Genomic DNA, 24,075 nt, shown 5'->3' with positions numbered 1-24,075 from the left:
TCAGGGACTGGCCTGGGTAGAGTAGTCACTGATTGGTAAAGGAAGGACAAAGCCGATCTATAGCAGTCTAATGTCATTGAGAGCCCTAAGTTCCTCTGCCTTCTAAAGTCTCCAGAGAAGCACCATCTTCAGTGGGTGGGGCCCCTGTTACCCCATACTTTGTCATTCTTCAGGTCACTGGGGGCAGTGATTGTGTGTGGTCACCATGGCGATGAAGCTGGGGGCAGGGCACCAGGGCATGGAGCGGGACTATGGAAGCCACCAAGAAGGTGGGGGGCCCTGATCCATCGGGCCCCCAGGGCCATCCCCTGTGTGGCAGTCAGCAGCCAAAGGGTGGCTTCAGAGGGTCCCAGGGACCATGGATGAGCTCAAGATCCCTATACTCGAAGCAGGGTTTATCACTGTCCACCGGGGCCATCGCTGATGTGGGCTGCAGCTCAACCCTTCAGGCTCCCCTCCCTCAGCCTATTCACCCACTACGCCAGGATTCTGCTCAGGTCAGTAATTACACACAGGGCTCTCAGGACACCCCGAGATTATCCTCTTCTAACTCATTTCCAAACCCTGCTGTGGGAACCCAAGAGCATCTCCTCATAGACGATGGAACTCAGACTCTACCCCTGTGCACGCACAACGACAGCACCGACGACAAAACCCAGTATGGCTTCAACCTCTCCCAGATTCAGTTACAGCCTGGGAGGGAGAGTAAAGCTCCAGCTAAAGTTCTGGTAGGCTGGGGCAAAGGAATCTGTAACATTAGCCAGATGTTCCCTGTAGATCCCAGGAAGAATCGATGCCTACCCTACCTCTTGGGAGAGAGTGGTGCAGTTGAAGGTCAAGATCCTTTGCAGACTCTGGCTCAGGCTCCAGTCCAAGTTCAGGGGCAGGACAAAGGTCCAGGTCTGGCTCAGGCTCCTACCCTAAATAAGACGGCTTCTTCACCATCATTGCCTCTTCCAACTTCAATTCAGGCTTCTGCTCCAGCTGTCACTGCAACCCCAGCATCTGCAGCAGCTGCAGTTGAACCTTATACCTCTAGTCCTGACCACCTGACTGTGGCCACTAAAGACCTGCCTCTCGATCTCAAGAACCAATTGTCCATTCTCTTAGATTTTCCCCAAAAGGAGAAAGTGTCCTTTCCTCTTAAGGAGACTCCTTCCACTCCAGCACCTACTCCAGCAGAGTTTCCAGCCCACACCAAAGAGCAAGAGGTTGCCAAGATGCAGGTACCACCCAAACAATCTGAGGACCCTGTAAAGAAATCTCCAATCCACACCTCCAGGCTAGATACCTCAACACCAGCCTCAGAGTCTCTTGATGCTCTCAAGACACAGAGAAGTAGCCACAAGATTTGCAGTTCTCAGCCAGACATGCAGCCCCCCAAAGCCTGCAGCAACAACAACTGCTCCAATGTGCCACTGCCTGCCTATCAAGGGACCTGCAAAAAGCAGTCCCCACCGCAGACTCCCAGAGAAGCCATGCAGATTCCCATTTTTAGTGCTCCAACCTGCCAGCTCCAGGGTGCTGAAGAAGACCATGTGCTGGTATTTGATATGGCCACAGGCAACACGAGGATGGGGCTGCTATGTCACGATCCCACGGGCTCACGGGCAGTGCTTGTAGGTCTCACGCCCAACCACCCATCGACTCACATCTCTGAAAATATGCTGACTGCTCGGACATTGCCCAGGCCCATCCTCTCCCCTAACAGTGATCACTCCAGCATGTGGTCCACCACAGCCATGCTATCTAGCCCTGTGCCCTCAAGCCTCTCAGCGGGAAGCTACCGAGAGGTAGCCCTGGCTTCCAAGGAGGCCAGACACAACCTAGAGGTGCAGAATTCCTCTGGCCCTGAAACCCCTATCAGGATTGGGATGCTGGCTAGACCTGTTGTACCGGGCACACCCAACCAATATTGTGAAAAGATACCAGCCCAAGTTCCTGATCCTAGCTTGTCCAAATCTGAGGCTGAAAAGATTGACCCTGGCCGCACCATCTGGATGTTGGATTCTCCCAGGATGCAAGATGGCTCCACAGTCCAGACTAGAAAATTAGAGTGGATAAAGCCAGATACTGCTTCAACAGCCAATATCCAGACAGTGCTCAGATCTCCACTCCAGGAGAAAGTAGGCAGCAATAACCAGGAAGAGGTTAATTCTGCTCAGCCTAGTGGCCCTCAGGCTGAAGATACTGGTCAGAGTTTCCTCACTGGGCAAAACCTCCAGGCTAGACAGCTACCTGTAGCTGAGCAGGGCTCCCTATCTGGTCAGCTCCCCTCTGTCAAACAACATCCCCTTTCTAGTCCATCTCATCTTGGTGAGCAGACTCCTCTTTCCCTCACCAGACAGGTATCCCTCGCAGTGAAGTCCTCCACCACCAAAGAGCCCACCTTTACCTCTGGGGAGTCTGTCCAGCCCTCCACCCAGGGCAATCCTACACACGTGGGAATTCTCCGAGTACCCTTGGTATCTGAGGAGGCCTGCATTTATGTGAAGAGAGATAAAGTTGGAAACAGCAGTGCCCAAAGATCCAGCATACATCCGCTCCCATCCTGGCAACCGGCCGACTCCCACAGGGCCTACCAGGAACAACTGTCCCTGATGACTTTTACAGGTTGTAAGGACTTGCCCATATCCATGGTGGGCACTGAGTCCCAGAGTGGACATCTGTTCAAGCTGTCAGCTGAGGACATGACATGCTCACCAGAGGTTGCGCATCTGGGTCTTCTCCGAGGGAACTGCTATGAGTTAGTATCTGCTATGGATGCTCTACAGGTACAGTCACCGGTGCTTTGCCACCACTCACCCAGTCCCTATCAGAACATGGCAGCCATAGTGATTGATACAGGCACAGGATTTACCAAATGTGGACTAGCTGGAGAGGACCATGTCCTCAGTGTGGTCCCCTCGCAAGTGCAGATGCTGCAGCATCCAGCCCAGGGCCAGCCCCAGTATGTGGTACCTGAACACCAAAAGGGCTCCTACTCTGTACTGAACCGAGGAGTGGTCTCTGACTGGGATGCTCTAGAGGTGCTGTGGCAACACCTGTTCTACTGCAAGCTCCGGGTGCAGCCTGAGGAGATGGCTGTGCTGGTGGCTGACTCCCCCATCTCACCACGTACCAACAGAGAAAAGGTGGCCGAAATACTCTTTGAGCGTTTCCATGTGCCGGCTATGCAGACAGTTCATCAGGCTCTACTGACACTCTACGCTTATGGGCGTACCACTGGGCTGGTGGTGGGGAGCGGCCACGGGACCTCCTATGTGGCACCCATCCTCACTGGGGACCTGGCTCCACTTGACACCTACCGGCTAGATGTGGCTGGTTCTGATCTCACTGATTACCTGGCTCAGCTGCTCCTGGCAGGTGGCCACCCACCACCCAAGGCAGGACTTGTCAGACAGATTAAAGAGGCCTGCTGTTATGTGGCTATGGATATGACCTCTGAGATGGCCCGAAATCAGTCCGAGACTCAGGTGGAGCTCGTACTCCCAGATAAGCAAGTTATCACACTGGGGTCTGAGCGCTTCTGTTGCCCCGAGGCTCTCTTTCAACCCAGTCGGCTAGGTCTCAACCAGCCAGGCCTCCCACAGCTGGCCCTGCTAAGTATTAGTCGGCTGGAGGCCAAGCAGCAGGAACAGCTGCTGGCCAATGTGGTTCTGGAAGGTGGTAGCACCCTGGTCAATGGTTTCCCTGAGCGCCTGAGACAGGAGCTGGGCCCTGGTGCCACTGTGCTGGGTTCTCCCCACCGTGCAGTTGCTGCTTGGCTTGGGGGTTCCATTATGGCATGTCGGGACTCCTTCCAAAACCTGTGGCTCAGCCGCAGGCAATATGAAGAGGAAGGCCCATGGGCTATCTACAAATATCAGCTGTGACCTCATAAACATCTGGTTCTGCTTGCTTTAAGTACTGTTGCATGTTTTAAGTGGAGGGTGGTTTGGGGAAGGTAAGACTCCAGACATGGGGTCAATGAGGGACATCCTGGTTCTTCCAAGGCATACCTAACCTCAACATTCAAGAACCTCATGAGCCTGGAAACCTGCCCTTTCCAAAGACCCCCCAAAGCCCCTTGGTCATCATTATCTCTAATCTGGCTTGACCTTTACTGCACCCCAAGGGCAACCACAGAAAATGGCTGCTGTGGGGTTTTGCCCTGTTGCCCTGACGACAAGTGCAATTACCCTTGATTGCCAGCTTGTTGCCATGGTAATTTCAAACATAATGTAATAACCCACACAGCCTAGAGTGAGTCATGAGGTGGGGGTGGGGGGCAGCCCCTTCCCCTAGCTCCAGAAGGAAGGATTGCTTCCGGCTTCCTTCTTGGGCCTCCTTCTGGGGGCTGAGGCCAGCAACATGAACAGTAGCTGAGCAATTCCAAAGATGGCTGTGGGTATGAGGCATTGCCCCCAAGGAGGGTGTCTATCCGTCTATGCTTCTTGGGGAAGAACCTAGTAAACAACACAAGCACCTCTTAGACTCTAAACCTTGGGAGGGTGTTCTAGCTGGGTTATCAGGAGCTTCAAAATAAGAGGTCATAGGAATACTGCCTTTGGTGCCCAGGGTAGGAAGCAGCGAGGGCAGGTGAGAGCTGGATCCCAGATGGAAGGCACAACTAGAGCTAGGGTAATAAGGCTCCAGCCTGCTCTGCAGGTTCTTTGGATGCTGAAGTTTGCATCTTATCCTGCCTCTTATTTTGACACTTTGACCTTCTAGCTTTGTTGGGAGCTAAAACTATATACTCTGGGCTCCTTTCTGCTTCCTAGACTCCCCTCCCCTCAACCCAGGCAACTTTTGAATGCTCAGTGGTCAGAGTTCTCCTGAGGAGGGCTTTTGCAGAGGCCATTGGTAAGACCAAAAGACATTTTGGTTTTTGGAGACAGGGTTAAGAGTTTTTATTATCCCTGTGGCTAATGGATAGCTGGAAGCCGTGTCCCTTCACCCAGTATGGCTTTGAACAGAGACTATGAGAGTAAAGTCTGGGGTTGATTCAGTGCATGACCTGGAAGAGCAGAAAGGATAAAATTAAGTTGGCCTTTTAAAAAATTATCATACCCCCTTTGTGTGTGTGCACGTATACAGGTGCACATTTGCATACATACGGAAGCCAGAGGCTAATCTTGTGTTGTTTGTTCCTCAGGCAACATTGACTACTAGTTTGCTCCTGAGGCAGGATCTCTCACTGGCCTGGAACTCATGTATTAGGCTGACTAATTGGCCAGCAAACCCCATATAGCCACCTGGCTCTGCCTCCCCAGCACTGGGGATCACAAATACTCATCACCATGCCTGGTTTTAGGGTTGTTTTGTTTTCTTTTTTGGAAGACAGGATTTCTTTGTATAGCCCTAGTTTTGTCCTGGAACTTGCTCTATAAACTAGGCTGTCCTCGAACTCATAGAGATCCACCTGCCTCTGCCTCCCAAGTGCTGGAATTAAAGGCGTGTGTCACCACTGCCCCACTTTTAAACGTGGATTTGTGGCTAGAATCCAGGTCCTCATGCTTACATTGCAAGCACTTTACTGACAGGTCATATTGTTGCTTGTCCAGAGGGCAGCTGGAGGCTGCCTAAAGCCTAACCCTTGAAGCCGATCCTACCTTGTCTACGTTTCCCCGGAAGCCGAGAGGCAAGCCATGCCTTCAGGTCATCCTCAACAAACGACATAAACTTGTCTATCCTCACACACACATGAAAGCAAGGGGCTGTTCTGGAGTGGAGCTCAGAAACAGTCAATGATATAAAGTCATCACAGACCTGGCTTGCCCTGGGCACGATTCAGCCTTTTCCTCCTTCTTGCTCAGACAGCTTGATTCAGGCTCCACAATCCCAAGCTTTGTGTCAGACAGGAAGGGGAAGCACAGCTCCAGGGACTAGTTGCTGCATCCATGCACATGTGCCAGCAAGCACGCCTGGATGCACAGGGAGCACAGACACACGTGCCCCTGGGCATCACTGCACACACTGTGCTGTTTCCATCTCCCTTGGCATAAGAGAGCATACATATTCACGTGTACACATATACCCTGCCATGTGCTGTCACCCACGTGCACACTGTGCACAGGACCAAAAAGAGGTGGAGTACTGCCAGCAGCAGGCAAAGCTCTGGGGAACCACTTCTTCCCCTGACTCGAAAGCCCTAATCCAGCTTCTTGGCCCCCATGCTTGGATAAATTATGATCCTTGAGAATGGTGGAAAACATGATACATGTGGGTTATGCAAGCCATGTCATGGCTATACCATAAACTCAGAGGCCCAATAGAAAGGAAGGATAGCATGCCAGGTCTTTCATTCATCCTGCAAACCTTAGTTGAGCATTGTGAGATTAGAGATAGACTCTGCCTTGCTTGCCAAAAGATTCCTATCTGGTCCTGGGGCAGTTGTTATGATCAAGACTACTCAGGCTGGGCGGTGGTGGCGCACGCCTTTAATCCCAGCACTTGGGAGGCAGAGGCAGGCGGATCTCTGTGAGTTCGAGGCCAGCCTGGTTTACAAGAGTTAGTTCCAGGACAGGCTCCAAAACCACAGAGAAACCCTGTCTCGAAAAATCAAAAAAAAAAAAAAAAAAAAAAGACTACTCAGTATACAAAGAGCCCAGACACAATGACAGCATGGCCTAGAGGAGGTGACCAAAGGCTGGGAAAGATAGAAAGGACTCAAGCTGGCCAGTGGTGGCACACTCCTTTAATCCCAGCATTAGAGAGGCAGAGACATGTGGATTTCTGTGAGTTTGAGGACAGCCTGGTCTACAAAATGAGTACCAGGACAGCCAGGGTTACACAGAGAAACGCTGTCTTGAAAAAGGTCTGAAGGGTTCAACAAGCCCCTCTGGAGGAAATTATCCAGAAGCCTTGAGACAATTAATTTTGTAACAATCTTCTGGTTCCAGTCCCAACTTTACTTGGTTGTTCCCTTCTGTCAGCAGCTTTGGGTAGTGATGTAAGGAACCTCAATCACAATGTGACCCTCTTCTCATGATGGTTGGGCCAGGCAACTCACTATAAGGGCAAGATGGGATGGAGCCCAGATTCAGACAGTGAAAAACCTAAATCTGGCCTTTATTTATTGTCTCAGGATAGTCCTCAAGACTTGAAGGCAGTGGGACGGGCTTTGGGTCCATTCACTTCTCTGACAAAGGGCAGAAACATGTTTAAGGTCTTTATTCCAAACTCCTTTCTAGTAGTTCCATGACCCCATAGCCTAGATCACCTGGGTCATGATGCTTGGAATGTGTTAGGATTATTACAAAGAGAAGAAAGAAAACCCCACACTGCATCAGAGGAGGCTCACTGAGACAGCCAACCTGGCTGGGAATTTAGTTGGGAAAGACTTTGGCCTTGCAGGAATTGGTGGTAGGATGATGGTCTGAGGTCCTCACTGTGGCATCTTGTCCATTCCCAAACTTACCACAATTGCACCCCTGTATGTTTATTCCTAGCTAGGGGGTGCTCTAGGTTCTAAATAGGTCCAGTCCTTTGGATCAGGTTTGGGAAACAGGGCATGACCCTAGTCTCCTGGGTCTTCTAGTTGGGAGACATCTTACAGCTCCAGGACTCAGGCTGGTCTTCATTCCCCCCCCTACCCTCCCTTACTCCTCTCTCCCTACTTTGGGACTGGGAAGGCCCCCTTCGCCTCCTGTTGCTGGGTTTAGAGTCCGATGGCCTAAGGGAGCCTAGCAGGTGTTCGCCAGCTCCGATCCCAACCTGCATATGCCCTCCCTTAAGTGGGATTCCAGTCTCCGGGTCTGCCAGGGTGGGGGCGGGCCGGGCGAGGAGGCCCCGCCCCCAGCCCGCCCCCGGCCCGGGGTGCGAATCCGCTGCCAGAGAGCGACTGGCGATGCTGGAGGTTCTGGAGTCGAAGCGGCTGCAGCTGGCGCCGCGTCTGCCCCGCGTGCCCGGAGCGGATTCTGCCGGCCGCCCCCGGAGCCCTGCTGAGCCGGTTATCGCTTCCTCCCTGTGACCGACCAGACCAGCGTTGCAGGTGCGGAGCGGGGAGGGCTGGACCGGTGGGGAGGGCGCCTCCTGGATGCACGTTGTGGGGGTCATGAGAGATTGTTTCCGTGGCTAGAGAATCCCCGCGCAGGATGCGCGCGATTGCCGCGAGGACTCTGGGGGTCCCAGTAGGGGCACAACGCGAGGTTTCTGCAGATGCGAGGTGGGGTGGCATGGCTAAAGTTCCCCCCATTACCTTGGACGGCTTGGGAGGGTCCCAGAAAAAGCCTCTGCAGCTCCGAAATGTAAAAAACATAAACCCTCGAAGATTCGTGGTTCCTCTTATAGGGGTAAGGTCCTGGGGCCGAGTAGTCCATCCTCGTTCCCAGAGCAGTCTCCAGCCCCTCCCAACTGTCCCTGGGGGCCCCCTCCCTCCGATTTGGCAGTCACTAATTTCCATGACAACGGAGAGTTCTTTATGGGCGACAATCCGGAGGGGGCTGGGCGGGGCTGTTGCGGGGCTGGGGGAGGAGGTATTAAACCCGAGTGGACCAATGCCCCCTAACCAAGTTCAGGCTTCCGAGCCTTATCTTGAGGGTCATTTGAGGGGTGGGGGGCGGTGCATGGACACACGTGCGAGGTAGGGGTGCGGGGCTCACATGTTCCTGCTGGGAGGTGCGGGGCTTGGTGCTCACACGTGTGCCTCCCGCATGTGTGTTGCTGTGCCAGCGGGGGCGAGCCAGAAGCACTGGGGAAGGGGGTCAGGGTGGTACCACGGTGAAGAGCAGGGATCCTGGCTGGGACAGCAGGGGACAACTGAAACATTGGCTTCTGTCTTCTTCAGCTTGTATTGCCTGACAGGAGACCCGGGGCTCTTGAGCCCCAGCCCCACAAAAGGGCTGGCAACTGCTTCCCGACCCCAAACCTGCTCTAGCAGAACAGGGCCCCTCCTTGTCACCAAAAGCGCCTATTTAGTCTGTACTACTCTAGATCTTCTGTGCACCACCCCCCAAAACCAGGCTTATCTTCGGGGGCCCCCAGGACCACCTTTGCAGACCTAGGCTGGCTTCCCCTCCCCCTCCCAGTTGATTCCAGGCAGATCCAGTGACTTCTGGGCCTCAGTTTCCTCAGCTTGGAAATTAGTATCTCCATTCCTTTCAGAGCCAGGATGGGACAGGGGTCTCCCTTTCTTTCCTCTTGTAGTGTGGATCCCCAGGTGCCCTACCTGGCTTTATACATAATCTGCTGCAGGCCTTCCTCAGTGTCTGTATTGGGGGGGGGAGGGGGCACCAGTTAATAGGCTGCTGTCAGGCCTCTGCTCTGAGGGAAGACCACGGAACCTATGGTCTCTGTTCAGGGAAACTGAGGCATAGGGCTTATTGGTGTGCACTTGTTATCCTGTGTATGGCTTGCTTACCATGCTGTTTTTGGTGCTGCTTTTGGCCCTCCTGAGAAGATCTGCCCAAGACTGATGACAGGATGAAGCTGAGCCACAAGAAGGGCCCTGGGGACCCAAGACCTGGAGAGTTCAGCTGATTGGGGTAGAGATTGCTGGGGACCCTGGGAAAAGCTAGGCCCGTTGAGAGGGAGGCTCGCAAAGGGAAGGAGTGAGGTTTCTGGACTTCATAGCTGTCCCTCCTATGTTTTGCATCTTCAACTTTTGGACCTCTCTTGTCTGCTGCTATAACACAGGGCAAAGGGCTGCGGAACTGTCCTGCTGGGGGACTGCAACAGCTGGCCTCTTCCCCACCAAGAGGCTCCTAGAAGCTGACCTCTTTTTCCTGTGCCTCCCACGCCAAGTTCAGTGTATGTCTCGGGGATGCTGAAGTCTTGAAAGCTAAATGCCAAGGGTAGCTCCTGGCCCAGGGGATCAGAGCACATGGCTATGGAGGTTTTAGGCTGCTGCTGGGCACTCTGAGTCCTCCTCAGAACCTTCTGCTTGCTTCTGTCTTGTATCTGTGTCCTTTTATACTCTGCCGCCTCCTTCTCCTCTTTCCAATAGAGTTTCCCTTTGTCTCTCTGTGCCCCTGCCTCTCTTTCTTTACTGGTCTCTCTTATGGAAACCAGGGTCACAGAGGCCTTGGGGAAGGAGCCAGGCCAAATGTCAGTTTGGGAAGAGGGACCCTCACTAATACCTATCTCTTCCTCCTCCCCTTGGTTTAAAACTTCCATCACCATAGCAACCCTTTACTCCAGTGCCTTCCTCTGCAGATCCTCTCCTCCAACCAAAGGCATGCAGGGCCTCCAGCGGCTTCAAAGATTGGGACCCCAGGTTCTAAGGCCACTGACAATTGGTTCTTGGATTTGCCTGTATGTGGAGAGCTGACTGTTCTGGAAATAGCAATGGACTACATGCTCGCTCCAAAGACTTGCGGGGTGTGGCAGGGGTGGGCAGGGGCTCTTTCGTACTCCTGACACAGGTAGAAAGAGTCAGCACTAGGAAAATTCATGTTTGTTTAGCTTGTCGTCATCCCCTCCCCCCACCCCAGGACTGACTCAAGACACTCGGAGAGTGGGCTTGAAGCTTGTCCTGTCTCTTGACACCACATACACTGGAAGGAGGCTGGACTTGTGTCTGAGGTTTCAGCTTTGAGCTAGACAGGATTTGGGCTGGGGCATGTCCATTTGCAAGAGGAAACTCAGTCCTAATCGGCGAGAGAGGAGAGGAAGGGAGGGAAAGAAAGAAGGGTGCCTGCAGGCTGGTGTTCACAGCTGCCACTAAATTGGGAGGTGTTGCCTACAGTCAGGAGTCAGCGGGAAGCCTCCTGGGCCCTTCTTGGCCTCTCTAGATTTACTGCAAGCTCTAGAGCCCCGCATGGCAGAGGCCAGGGCAGCAGGAAACTTCATTTATGGATTTTAAAGGTGAGACCTGAAGCAAGCTGACCCCCAATTTCCATGGAGGAAGCCCCGATGTGTGGGGTCTTTTGATCTCTGTTTCAGTTGGATTTCACCCTGTCTCAGATTTGCCTAAAGATCCAGTAGGGCTCCTAGGGACCCTTTATTACTAGGGCACCAAATAGACAAAGGCGTAGTGAATCACTGAGCCCAGTAGCCAAGCTCCAGTAACGAACGGGAGGGTTGAGCTCTGCAGTTTGCAGAGCCCGCTGGTGCAGAGGACAGTGGTGGTGTAGTTCTGCACGGCTCTCGTGCTCCCTTTGGGCAGTCCCAGGTATATGCTGTTTATTTCCTTGGCAGAGAGAAAAAGGAATTCTGTCTCCCGGATAGTGGCTGCAGTGGGGCTCCTGTGCCCTGCCTGGACCAATGTGGGCCTGACCAGGTTTTGAGTTGTTGGGAAGAAAACAACTTTTGTCGGCTGTTGATTTGGGGCTGTGAGGACAAGAAATACCACTCTCTTTCTGCTTGGCCTCCCACCTTCTTCAAGCTGTCTCTAACCCACTCTTAGAGTTTTGGGGCCAGAGTCCCTCTGTTGCTGAGAGGTACCAAGGGGCTTGTTGTACACAGCCTACAGCTGGGGCAGCAGCAGATGGTGGAATAAGTGGGGGTGGTGGGTACTGATTGGAAACATGGTTCCCCTTTCTTTTCCCTTCACCCTGAAAGATTTAGATGTATAAGTGAATTCTGTTAGAATGTTGGGGAGGGAGTAATAATTGGGTGACGTTTGGGTGTCCAAGGTAGAGGGGAGCAGTGGTGAAGTAGATCTGTCCCTGTCCCCATCATTGCAACCTGTGGAACATGGCGGTAGACTGACAACACTGTGAGCTTCCCATGGGAGAGACAGACCCCAAGACCAGCCCAGGTCCCATGGGCAAGAATGCATATGCATAGCCAAAAGCTGGCACCAGAATCAGGGACCGGCATACACAAAACCTCCCACCTACACCACCTTGGCAGAGGCAAGATGGATGTTGAAATAGGGAGGGAGGTGGAGCTTGGAAAAGGTATCTCAGAAAAGGGCCTTTTGCATCGGGCCTTGGAGCATCAGGATTGTTTCAGACAACTTGTTACATGGACAACTTTATGATGTCAGAATTTGTACTGGAAGAACATTCTGCTCTGGTCTTGGTTCCTTGCCCATGTGGAGGCTGCTCCACAGGGCAGCCAAAGTAGGTAGCGCTCTTAACAATGCCTACACTTCCTGCCATTGAGCAGACACACTTGAGCTGGCTGGCGAATCCACCTGTTGTTGGACATTCAGGTAGTTGCTGATTCCTTTTTAATGTTATAAATAACTCTGTGGTGACAAATGGGATTCCCATGGGAGTCTTTGGGGGGAAGGGTACTCGTATCAGAGGGAACAGAATAACAAAACAACAGAATTAAGAATGATCCCTGCCCAGTCCTTCTGGGAGACCTGTAAGCCAAGGTGACATCATCCTGCCCAATGAATGATCCTCAGATTCCATCCTGGGAGGGGAACTGCTCTCCCTCAAAAGAATAAATAAATAAATAAATAGCCCTTAGAGTACACAGGGACCGATGCAGGCCTCTTTCTTCAGATGTTGCCGCTGTGTGGAGGTGGGCGGCTGGCAGAGGTGCTGCTACCTGAGCCCCTGCTCCCAGCTGCAAGAATGAAATTTCAACCACACCTATGCAGGTGCAGGGCCAGGATTTTGGACATAGTGGCAAAGACATACTGCCGACATCTTCAAAGTGCCTCCTCTGCCTCTGTGGTATTTTGCTGATGGCTTGAGTCCTGGCTTGAATCACACTGATGAAATGCATTTTTATTCCCCAAGCTCAAGCAATGCGGATGAAGAAGTTACGGAATTTGATCCCTAATGGGGAGGACATATTTGAGGGAGGACCTTCAGGGAGGGTTGTGACCCCTGGGAATTGTGTAGCTGGCCTCTGCTTGGAAGAAAGTGATTGGCAGCCAGGATTGTCCATAGTTCTTGTCTAGAGTCTGACTTTTGGTCCCAGCTGGCAGAGTCCTCCTTGCTAAGGGATACTGACACTGTGTCTTCAGATAGGGGGATCCTTAGATGCTCAAGGCCCTATATCAAGCAGTTTATGGAGGCAGAGACAGCAGAGCAGTTTCAGTGAGGCTTCGGTGTAGAGCTCGGTGTAGCTACAGGCTGGCACTAAAACTAAACAGACTTTTTGGAAGCCAGCTCGGGGGTTAGATCTATAAAGGTAGACACCGCCATCTCCCTCAGAACAAGGACAGCGGGTGCCTTTTCCTTTGGATGCTGGGGCCAGCCATTCAGCACTGCAATTTAGAATTGAACTGTAACTGGCAGTGGAGGCAGGGCATGGTGCTCCAGGTACAGAGTTCCTGCAGCCTACTGAGCCAACAATAACTGGACTGAGCCTCACAACTGGCCCCTGTGTGCTCCTGCAGTAGTTTAGCGCTAGGCAGGCTTGTCTTGCCTTTCCATAGCATCACCCCTGCATGCTTCCTGGCAAAGCATTCTCCCCACCATAGAACTCCTCCCTCTAGATACACCCCAAACATGTCTGAATTCAATATTTACTAAATCCATCAAAGAAATCATGATAAAAATTCTAAAGGAAAATTAATGAACAGCATCAGAGATGGTGGCTCATGCCTATAACCCTAATACTCAGGGATAGAGATAGAAAGACTAGGAGTCCAAGGCTAGCCTCTGCTATATAGCGAGTTTGAGCCCTATTTGAATTACATGAGATCCTGTCTCAAAAAAAAATTAATAAGGAAAAAATACAAATTTGCACCTTCAACTTCACTTCTTTGCACTAAAGAGAATCCCTATTTCCTTTTATGCCCTAGAAAAGTATGCCCCCACACCCAACCCCAACAAATATTTATTTTCGTGTATGTGTGCGCACGCGCATGTGTGCACGTGTGTATGAGCACTCATGTCTGTGGCTACTCAGGAACCAGAAGAGAAGCATCCAATGTTCTCTGTCACTCTCCACCTATTCCTTTGAGACAAGGTCTCTCCCTGAACCTGGGGTTTGCATTTTCTTGGGCTAAGTTAGAAGTCACAAACCCCAGAAGTCCTCTTTTTCCACCCTTGGAGCTGGGGTATCAAGATATTCAAGAGACCTGACTTGTGTGGGTTCTATGATTCAAACTCTGGCCCTCATAACTATGCACCAAGCTCTCTTAACTCCTGAACCATCTCTCCAGATCTGGGCGAGTACATTTTTACCAAGATATAAAGTACATTCAGGTTGAGCAACAGGTCTTCCAGAAGCTCCTAGGTGCCCTAACGCAGTCAGCCTATCCTGTTCCTTAGGAGGAATCAGTGTGTGACTCCCAGAACTTATTTTCTGTACGGTGTTACTTCTGAGTTTGAATCCGCAGCAACATGGTGAGTTCTGCCTGTTTTGAGCTCTCTCAGTAGACGCACACTACATGCATTCTTTCCTGTTTCTATCAACACTGTTTTTTGCACGATAGAACCATAGCTCCTCCATTTCCTTTGCAGCACAACATTCTATTATATGACTATGCCGTAATACACCCTGCTGCTGGTGGATATTTGGGCTCTTTCCAGCTTGTAGCAATTATGGATATGGCAATTATGAGCATTCTTACACAAGTGTCCCGAGGCATAAATGTATGCCTGCCTCTCTCCCTTCCGCCCTCTCTTTGACAGGATCTCCCTATGTAGCCCAGGTTGGCCTGGATCTCCTAGGGCACAGTTGGCTCAAATGTATGCATTTCAGTGGAGCAAATATTTAAAGTACATAGTGTGGGCTTGAGAAATTGTACAGTGGTTAAAAAGCACAGGCTGCTCTTCCAGAAGGCCTGGGTTCAGTTCCCATCACCCACACAACAGCTCATAAATGTCTATAACTCCTCTTCCAGGGGATCCAACCCCCTCTTCTGGCTTCCATAAGCACTAGGCTCACATATTGTGCACAGGCATACATGAAGGCCAAATAACCATACACATAAAAATAAATGATCATAAAAAGAAAAGAAGCTCATAGAGTATATGTGTCTGACAAAAACTGGGCCTGTCCTGCCCTTTATGATAAAGTCTCCTGTAGACTATGCTGCCCTTGAACTCGTCAAGTAGCTGAGGCTCCCTTGAACACCTTGATCTCCTGCCTCCATCTCCTAAGTGCTAGTATTTCAAATGTGCACCAAACCTGTCTCCCAGCTTTTTCAAAGGGGAATTGCCCTCTTTCAACAGTGTTCATTTTGTCCACAGCTTCACCAACATTTGGCATCTCTAGACCACCAGAGATAAATAACTATAGTATGGGGGAAAGCTCAGCCCTAGACAAAGAACTACAGACTAAGAGTTGCTGAGAGTAGAAGGATAGTCTTCCTCATGGAAGAACACACCAGTTGATTATCCAATACCAAATGGTCATCCTTGAAATTGTACATTGAAATAACAGTATATGGGGACTGGAGAGATGGCTCAGAGGTTAAGAGCACTGACTGCTTTTCCAGAGGTCCTGAGTTCAATTCCAGCAACCACATGGTGGCTCACAGCCATCTATAATGAAATCTGGTTCCCTCTTCTGGCCTGCAAGCATACATGGAAGGAATGTTGTATACATAATAAATAAATAAATCTTTAAAAAAATAACAGTATATGGTCCTAGCAGGTTATGTAATCAGAAACACACACACACACACACACACACACACCACAACAACTAAAGAAAAAGAGGCCATGCATTTTATTAGAGCAAGAGGGAAGGATGGGAAGGGGGAAATGATAATTATTATTATAATCTTAAAAAAAATTTTCCAGGCGTGGTGGTGTACATCTTTAATCCCAGTACTCAAAAGACAGAGGCAGACTGAGACCAACCTGATCTATAGAGTGAGTTCCAGGACAGTCAGGGCTGTTACACAGAGAAACCCTGTCTTGAAAAACAAAACAGAACAAAAATTGCTATAATAGACTTACATTTATGTTCGTGAAATTTTAAAGATTTTATTTATTTATTTATTTATTTATTTATTGGTTTTTCAAGACAGGTTTTCTCTGTGTAACAGCTCTGGCTGTCCTGGAACTCACTCTGCAGACCAAGATGGCCTTGAACTCACAGATCTGCCTGCCTCTGCCTCCCAAGTGCTGGGGTTAAAGGTGTGCGCCGCCACTGCCTGGCATCATTTCTTTTTTGAAATGGGGTTTCACACTGTGGCCCAGGCTGGCCTCAGACTAATCCTCATGCATCCATTTTCCAAGTGCCAGAATAGGAAATGTGAGTCATTATAGCCGACTTTAAAGAAATTGTGTGGTTTTTTTTGTTTGTTTTGTTTTAAAATTACACTTATTTATTTTGGGGGACAGTATAGTATGTGCATGGAGGTCAGAGGGCAATTTGTAGAAGTTTGTCCTCTCCTTCCGTCATCTGTGTCCCAGAGATCAAACTCAGGTTTGGAGGTAAATGCCAGTACTGGTGAGTCGTCTAGCTAACCCTAAAGAAATTGATGGTTTAATCCCATTGCTGGAGAATTGGAGTCAGGAGGATTCCAGCAAGTTCCAGACCAGCTTGATCTACATGTTGAGTCCAGGGCAGCTAGGGCTATATAGTGAGTCCCTGTCTCAAAAATCAGAACTAAATAAGTAAACAAAATGTTCTGTATGTCTTTTCAGCTATATATAATGAAAAACTATTTCCTAATATGTCAACTTAGTAAGTTTTTGCTTAGTTGGAGCTGTTGCATTTCAGGCAGCCAGACTGAGTGGTTGTAGTATGTCCTGAAAAAGCAAAGTAGATGTGTGTTTGCCTACTTTGCCCTTTGCTTGACCTGAGCTGGGCTGGGGTTTCCCAAAAGCAGATTTAATGTTGTTGGAGGTGGGGCACTGGGGGATAGAAAATGATGCCACTGAGCCAGACCCCATCCTGCTTGCATCTTAGAGCATAGCAATGCCGTTTGGGTGCGTGACTCTGGGTGACAAGAAGAACTATAACCAGCCATCAGAGGTGACTGACAGATATGATTTGGGACAGGTCATCAAGACGTGAGTATTGGGTATATTGGGCAATGATGGGTGGATGGACCAGAGTTGGGGAAGAGGGAGTGGAGTGTCCCCTGTCCCAAGGCTTAGGCTAAGCAGAGTGCCTGCTGACTTCAGTGAGGAGTTCTGTGAAATCTTCCGGGCCAAGGACAAGACAACAGGCAAGCTGCATACCTGCAAGAAGTTTCAGAAGCGGGATGGCCGCAAGGTGCGGAAGGCGGCTAAGAATGAGATTGGCATCCTCAAGATGTGAGTGTGAAGATTGATGGGAGAAAGCAGGGAAGGGCTTAAAGGGCAGGGGGCCTCAGAAGTACCAGTTAGTCTGTTAGAACCACCCACTGTAGTCACGAGAGCTTCTTAGCCTCGCCCCGCCCTGACTACTGACTCCTCCCACTTAGTCTGTTAGAACCGCCCACCGTAGGAATCAGAGCTTCTTTTGGATTCGCCCCGCCCCGTACTGACTCCTCTCACTCTTACTAGGGTGAAGCACCCTAACATCCTGCAACTGGTAGATGTGTTTGTGACCCGCAAGGAATACTTCATCTTCCTGGAGCTGTGAGTACAATTCTGGGGTTCCAGGATCTTCCAGCTCCTAGGGCCTTTTCTTTTTCCTCCCTTTATAACTAAAGAAACCCACATTTGGAACCCTAGTGGTCCCAAAGCCCTGGGTCCTGCCCAGCCAAATGCCTGGTACAAGTCAGGCTTCCCAAATGCTCCTGCCCTACCCCCCGATCCTGCCCACGCCGGGCTCAGGGGCTGGTGTCCCTCAGGGCCACGGGGAGGGAGGTGTTTGACTGGATCCTGGACCAGGGCTACTACTCGGAGCGAGACACGAGCAACGTGGTGCGGCAGGTCTTGGAGGCTGTGGCCTACTTGCACTCACTCAAGATTGTGCATAGGAACCTCAAGGTAAGGCCAGAGCCAGAGTGACTGGATTGCTTGGTAACTGGGAATGGAGTGAGTGCCACACTGGGCTCTTGTCCAGCTTCTGAGGCCCTCGAGATAACCTCTGCCCCCGCTCCACCATTCTCTTCTGGACAGCTGGAAAACCTAGTGTACTACAACAGGCTGAAGAACTCAAAGATTGTCATCAGTGACTTCCACCTGGCTAAGCTAGAGAATGGCCTCATCAAGGAGCCCTGTGGGACCCCGGAGTATCTGGGCAAGGAGGGATGGGACGGGATGGTGGAGGGGACAGCCTTCAGGGAGAGACTTTGGGGTAGGGAGAAGTCTCTGGCCCTGGAAGTGGGGATGGATGGTACAATACCTGGTTGGCCTGAGGCTAACCAGCAGATCTACACTTTCCTTTCTTTAGCGCCAGAAGTGGTAGGAAGGCAGCGGTATGGACGCCCTGTGGACTGTTGGGCCATTGGTGTCATCATGTACATCCTGTGAGTGAAAGGGCACATAACTGGACTTGCAGCCAGGTGGGCTGGGCGGTTGTTCTGTGGCCTCCCTAGGTGACCCTGCTCTATGTAGCCTTTCAGGCAACCCACCCTTCTATGAGGAGGTAGAAGAAGATGACTATGAGAACCACGACAAGAATCTCTTCCGCAAGATCCTGGCTGGTGACTATGAGTTTGACTCTCCATACTGGGACGATATTTCTCAGGCAGGTGAGGAGATGGCCAGCATGTGGGCAGAGCAGAGGGCAGTAAGGAGGGAGGCGCTGCTCTCAGCTTCTGCTGGATTCTACTCCTGCTCCCCAGCCCATTCATCACAGCTAGACAATGAGATGGGGCGCCCATGCCTAGCCCATCCCTGGCTTTGTCCCCAGCCAAAGACCTGGTCACAAGGCTGATGGAGGTGGAGCAAGATCAGCGGATCACTGCAGAAGAGGCCATCTCCCACGAATGGTGAGCAGGGCCCTGTGGAGAATGGGAGTTGAGGCTAAGTTCTGATTACCCTCTGAACTTCTTACACCAGGAGTCCTTATCCTTGAGGCACAGAGGGAAGGGCTGTGTCGTCTCCATGAAGGCACAGAGCGTCCTATCTGCGGCACTTGCCTCCTTTCTAGGATTTCTGGTAACGCCGCTTCTGATAAGAACATCAAGGATGGTGTCTGTGCCCAGATTGAAAAGAACTTTGCCAGAGCCAAGTGGAAGGTAGGGTTTGGCTCGCTTTCTTCTTGGCCCAATTTCAAGTGCTTCTTCTTGCACCCACAGTTTCTTGCTGCCGCTGCACCTCTTCAGCTGAACACGAATTTTTCTCAGGCTATCATATGCGGCTTCTAGCTTCTGCTATTATCTTAACTTGAAGTACTGAGCAGCTGGGTGGCCAGAGGCAACTGGGGTACTATGGAAGGGGATGGGTTAGCCGTTTTGAAGGAGTAGATCCAGCAAACCTCACCACGAGCTTTTCTTCACTGTCCTCCTTGCAGAAGGCTGTCCGAGTGACCACTCTCATGAAACGTCTCCGGGCACCAGAGCAGTCTGGCACAGCTGCAGCCCAGTCCGCTTCAGATACTGCCACTCCTGGGGCTGCCGGTGGGGCCTTTGCAGCAGCTGCAGCTGCAGTTTCTGGGGGTAGTGCTCCTGCAGCCACAGAGGGTGATGCTGGGGGTGCTGCCTCTGCAGATCGTAGTGCTACCCCAGCCACAGATGGCAGCGCTACCCCAGCCACAGATGGCAGCGCTACCCCAGCCACTGACGGGAGCGTCACCCCAGCCACTGACGGGAGTGTCACCCCAGCCACTGACAGGAGTGCTACACCAGCTACCGATGGGAGAGCTACCCCAGCTACAGAAGAGAGCACAGTGCCCACCACCCAAAGCGGGGCTGGGCCAGCTGCAAAGGCAGCTGCCACCCCTGAGCCGGCTGTAGCCCAGCCGGACAGCACAGCTCTAGAGGGTGCCACAGGCCAGGCTCCTCCCTCTAGTAAAGGAGAAGAGGCTACTGGCTGTGCCCAGGAGTCTCAGAGGGAGAAGATGAGCTGAATGGGCAGCCTGTTGGGGGCTTTGAGGGATGGGAAATAGGGTGGGAGTGTGGATGAGGGGCTTCTCATTGTATATAGAGTCACTGGCATGATGCCCTAGCTCCCCCAAGCTCCTTCATCCCAGTGGGGCATGCCTGGGGGCCATGGGAGAGCAGTCTTGTCTCCTGTGTGGATGTGTGTGAGTGGTGGGCAGGCCAGAGGCCCTAGCCCCTGCATGGATTCCTTGTGGCTTTCCTGTCTTTCGCTAGCTTCACCAGTTTCTGTTCCTTGTGGGATGCTTCTCTAGGGAAGAAACTCAGGGGGTCCTTGCTCTCCTTCTCCTTCCTTCCTGCCTCATCATTTCCCCAGGCAGGCCCTGCAAGTCTCGTACTTTCCCAGGCCCTAAATTGGGTGGCCTTGCCCTGAGAGCTGGTCCTCCAGCGAGGCCCTATCAGCAGTGTTAGGCTCCTGCACATGAAGGTGTGTATCTGCGGTGTGTGAGCTGCTCTAGGAGTAGACACTGGCTGCTCGAGAGGACTCAGAAATCTAGGGCAGTGTGCTTTAAGTCAAGTCTGGTCACATGGTTGGGGGCACTGCACGTTAGCTATGGGGATCCTCAGATGTGGGAGAGAGAATGGGTAGAAAGCTTCCATCTTTTCCCCTGGGTAGGCCCTCTGAAGATCCTTGTGTTATTTCTTGCCTTCCTTTGTCCTGTAATGGGTTGCTCTGTATCCTGATTCTTATGAAATTCTAAAAGAAGGGAGAAACAGTTAGGATGCAGCGATGAGACCTGGGAGAACAGTGTAGGGTCAGCACCAGGGCCCCAACCTAGCTGGGTCCTTCCTCTGAGTGGGATAGGGAGGGCTGGTCTTCCTAGATGCCACTACCCCCATGGTCTTCCTAGATGCCACTACCACAGGAAAAGATCTTACCTGTGGCCACCTCACGCAGGCTCAGGCCATAAATCCTCTTCCTCGCAGGGAGGCATGGCAGTACCTCATAGGCTGCTTGCGAGTTTGCTCTTTACAGCGGCAGATTTTCTGCTCTTTGTTCAGCAACGTGGAGAGGATTTTCCTCTATTTCTGCTATGACGGGCTGAAGTATCACTCAGCCATGTTAAGTTACTCTTGCTGGGATGAGGAAGCAAAATAAGATTCCTCGGTCCTGGAGGATGCTCTTGACAGGTGCCCTTGGTTCAACCCTATCACAGCCTGAACAGGCAGCCACGCTGGTCCTTGCCTTAGCTCGGCACTCCATGGTGGTCCTGCCCTTCTCCCTGCATGCCTGTGGGTCTGCTCTGGTATGTGAAGGTTGGTGGGCTAACTGTGTGCCTACTGAACCTGGCAAATAAACGTCACCCTGCAAAGCCTCTGGCCACCCTCTTGCCTTTGCTTCCTCTGTCCCATGGGAGGCAGTGGGGGAGGGGAGAGGCTGATGCTCAGTGCCTTGCTTGGGGTGAAAGTGTAGGTCACCCGTTCTAATGAATACTTGGGTGGTGTTGCTGGGGATCCTCTGGACTCTAGAGAACCATGTGAGTGATGTATTTCAGCCAAGAACTATCCCTGAGTGAGTGCCTGAAGGGCTGACGCTTTTCCAACTCTTGTGGACCAAGGAGCCTTTGTCTTAACTTGGACATAGAGATGGGATCCACTCAGGGCCAACCATTCCAGGGAGAGCCTTTGCTTGTGGCCAGAGTGGGCCTCTTTGGGCTGGGGAGAGGGTGGGATTGCACAAAAGTTCTGTGCTGTATGTTGATGCCTACTTCCTGTGAATACCTGTGCTTTCCACTTAGACCAAAAAGATTTCACTCTGTCTTCCCCGGCTGGAGTCATGTATGTTTCTTCTGGGGGAGTAATACTGCTAACTATATCATTAGAATCCCTACGGAGACTTCCTTCAGCTCAGATGGGCTTTGCTGAACTCACCTGGGTTGCTTTCTCAGGGAGGACCTTAAATTATCTGATGTGGGAATAATAAAGAGGGTTTGTTATTTCCTGGTCTTTGAAGCATCTGTGCCTCCAAAAATCATTATCCTACAGTCCCAGGCATGAGGAATCCTGGGAGATAAGAGCTAAATTACTGGCCCTAGTGTCTACCTAATTTCAAGGGTTATTAGGTCATATTTGAATAAAGGCAAGGCTAGAGTAGTAGTGTCTTGATGGGTTGGGACTTAATGTGTTCATCTTTCCAAGACCATTCATAATAGAAGGCTGAGAAAGTGGGTCCCTTCTTCTGGTCTGTGAACTGTGGCTGCCGGCACACTATCACTTTTCATAACCTTGGGACCGTCATCCCTTTGCCTTGGGATGTCATTTTATTAGATTGCCCCGACGTGCAGCAAGAAGAGGTCTGGTTCGCTTTGCACTAGCTCTAGTTTGACACAATACTCAGTTTAGCAGGGATAGGGATCAGCCTGCGGCATCACTGTTTTCCGCCCCAGTCCATCGCAGGCCACTACTAGCAGAAATGGGGATCCATTCCTAGGAAATCCCAAAGAGCGGCCTCGCTAAGTCCCAGGATTCTGCACAGTTGGCGGGCCTCTTATCCCTGCTGATCCAGCGCTCCTCCCCGCCCTGAAGTTTGTCCAATCAGAGCGAAGTAATCAGCTAGGTTGGTTGTCATGACTTCCGGTCCAGCACCGGAAGTTGTGCAGTGGAGCGAAATTTGAAGGAAGTGGAGCCGCGGCGGTGCGGCCACCAAGCTGAATCTGTTGCAGTTTCACGGGCTGTCCTGGTCACTTGAGTCTAACCATTATGCCTATCCGCGCTCTGTGCACTATCTGCTCCGACTTCTTCGATCACTCCCGCGACGTGGCTGCCATCCACTGTGGCCACACTTTCCACATGCAATGGTGAGTAACAGCGGTGTAGGGTCCCCATCGCGTGTCCTAGAGGCTATGGGGTATCGGGCCTAGAGGCAGGCCAACCTCCGAACTCAGACAGGTGGTGACATTAGGGATGCCTCACGGAAGCTTTCCGGCCTGGGCCGAAGTGAACCAGGTGGAAGCGATAGCTTCCCGGGGTACGGTGAAAAGAGTTAGGTGCCTCTTTATTAACTTGTGCAAAGAAATGTGACTTTGAAACTGTTAGTCTGAGCGGAGATGAGATGAGCTTTTTTCCGCATTAGCGACCCCTTTTATTTCTTTGAGGCTCAACAAACAACCAGGTAGACTTCTGTCAACCCTTAAGGGTCTGTGTGGTTTGCTTGATGGCTGGGATTGTTTCTATCCAGAAGCATCTCATTGGCCAGATACCCTTGTGTATTCTCACCACTCCGGCAAACCCGGCTTAACTTGGAAAGGCAAGGAAGTGCCTTCCTGTTAAGGGGTCCTGATGCTCAGCTATCTTGTGAGTGGGGAAAGGGTCCCTTTGCAACTGTGAACAGGCTGGTTCAAAAGTTCCCAACAAAAGAGAAAATAAGGAAAAGCGTGGTCCTTTGGGATGGTGGGAAAGGACAGTATCCTGAACACTGCTGGATAGCCCTTCCAAAGCTTTAAGACCATGTTATAGTCAGAAGTGTCGCACATCCCAGGAAAGGGAGGGGAGGGGAAGGGAGGGGAGGAGAGGGTGAAGAGGCAGGAAGATCAGGAGGTCAAGGGTAGTCTCAGTTACACAGTGAGGTAGAGCCTGGACTTTCTGAGACCTTGTGTCAAAAAAAAGACAAAATCAAAAACACATGCTCAGGGAGTCATTGTATACTTAGAAGTCAGTCCTACCACTAAAAGTACTTTCCATTACCTGTTCTCCTTAACCTTTAACCTGGAACTCTCCTGTGTATTTGCCATTGAGGTTTGTCTTTTGAAAGCATATTTGACTTTGAAAATCTGATTTAATGATCTTTGCATTTAACTGGACCTTTTAGTCCACTTAAAATGACACAATTATTCCAGGCGGGGGTGGCAGGTGATGGCACACACCTGTAATCCCAGCAGTCAGAAGGCAGAGGCAGGCAGATCTCTGAGTTTACGGCCAGCCTGGTCTACAAAGTGAGTTCCAGGACAGCCAGAGATGTTACACAGAGTAACTCTGTCACGAAAAACAAAATTAAGAGACACAATTACTGACATTTAGATTAAATTTATCATGTTCAGTATTTTTTATTTTGTTCCATCTGTTTTTGATTTTTTTGTAGTTTTGTTTTTGTTGTTTGTTTGTCTTTGGAGTTTTTTTGTTTGTTTGTTTGTTTTGGTTTTTCAAGACAGATTTCTCTATGTATCCCTGGCTATCCTGGAACTTTGTAGACCAGGGTAGCTTCAAACTCATGGATCTGCCTGCCTCTGCCTCCCAAGTGCTGGGATTAAAGGCATGCACCATCATATCCAGCTGTTTTTTTTAATTTTTATTTTAAATTACATGTT

The 24,075-nt window shown here is 51.0% G+C and overlaps 3 protein-coding genes across 3 annotated transcripts in view; all 3 read left to right on the top strand.

Annotated features, from left to right (window-relative positions):
• The first annotated feature begins 251 nt into the window (after positions 1-251).
• On the top strand, positions 252-3,875 carry LOC121464164. The gene has a single exon (XM_041676786.1). It carries the CDS (start codon positions 252-254, stop codon positions 3,873-3,875), a length of 3,624 nt encoding a protein of 1,207 aa, XP_041532720.1.
• A 3,908-nt stretch (positions 3,876-7,783) lies between these two features.
• Camkv (CaM kinase like vesicle associated) lies at positions 7,784-21,087 on the top strand. The gene is made up of 11 exons (XM_041677099.1): positions 7,784-7,975; positions 16,705-16,808; positions 16,923-17,054; positions 17,286-17,360; positions 17,576-17,714; positions 17,847-17,967; positions 18,121-18,196; positions 18,285-18,421; positions 18,583-18,661; positions 18,823-18,910; positions 19,186-21,087. The coding sequence occupies exons 2-11, from the start codon at positions 16,714-16,716 to the stop codon at positions 19,738-19,740; spliced, it is 1,497 nt and encodes a 498-aa protein (XP_041533033.1). The 5' UTR covers positions 7,784-7,975; positions 16,705-16,713; the 3' UTR covers positions 19,741-21,087.
• Positions 21,088-21,226: 139 nt separating this feature from the next.
• LOC121464268 (TRAF interacting protein) overlaps positions 21,227-24,075 on the top strand; it is a 29,214-nt gene continuing 26,365 nt past the window's right edge. Inside the window, exon 1 of the mRNA XM_041677100.1 lies at positions 21,227-22,569. Coding sequence (XP_041533034.1) covers positions 22,472-22,569 — 98 coding nt within the window. The 5' untranslated portion in view covers positions 21,227-22,471. The remainder of the gene's footprint in view (positions 22,570-24,075) is intronic.

This window comes from Microtus oregoni, unplaced genomic scaffold, assembly GCF_018167655.1.
Source record: "Microtus oregoni isolate MIOR12 unplaced genomic scaffold, Mior012 000028F_ref0000031, whole genome shotgun sequence".
NCBI lineage: Eukaryota > Metazoa > Chordata > Mammalia > Rodentia > Cricetidae > Microtus > Microtus oregoni.
Note: the sequence above shows the minus strand (reverse complement) of the source record. Positions and strands in the feature narration are given on the sequence as shown.

Excerpts from the sequence above, each read along its gene's own strand:
- LOC121464164 (XM_041676786.1), top strand. The coding sequence starts at position 252 with ATGGAAGCCACCAAGAAGGTGGGGGGCCCTGATCCATCGGGCCCCCAG.
- Camkv (XM_041677099.1), top strand. The coding sequence starts at position 16,714 with ATGCCGTTTGGGTGCGTGACTCTGGGTGACAAGAAGAACTATAACCAG. Across the intron at positions 17,055-17,285 it reads GAGATTGGCATCCTCAAGAT|GGTGAAGCACCCTAACATCC; the intron begins GTGAGTGTGAAG and ends CACTCTTACTAG. Across the intron at positions 18,662-18,822 it reads GAGGCCATCTCCCACGAATG|GATTTCTGGTAACGCCGCTT; the intron begins GTGAGCAGGGCC and ends CCTCCTTTCTAG.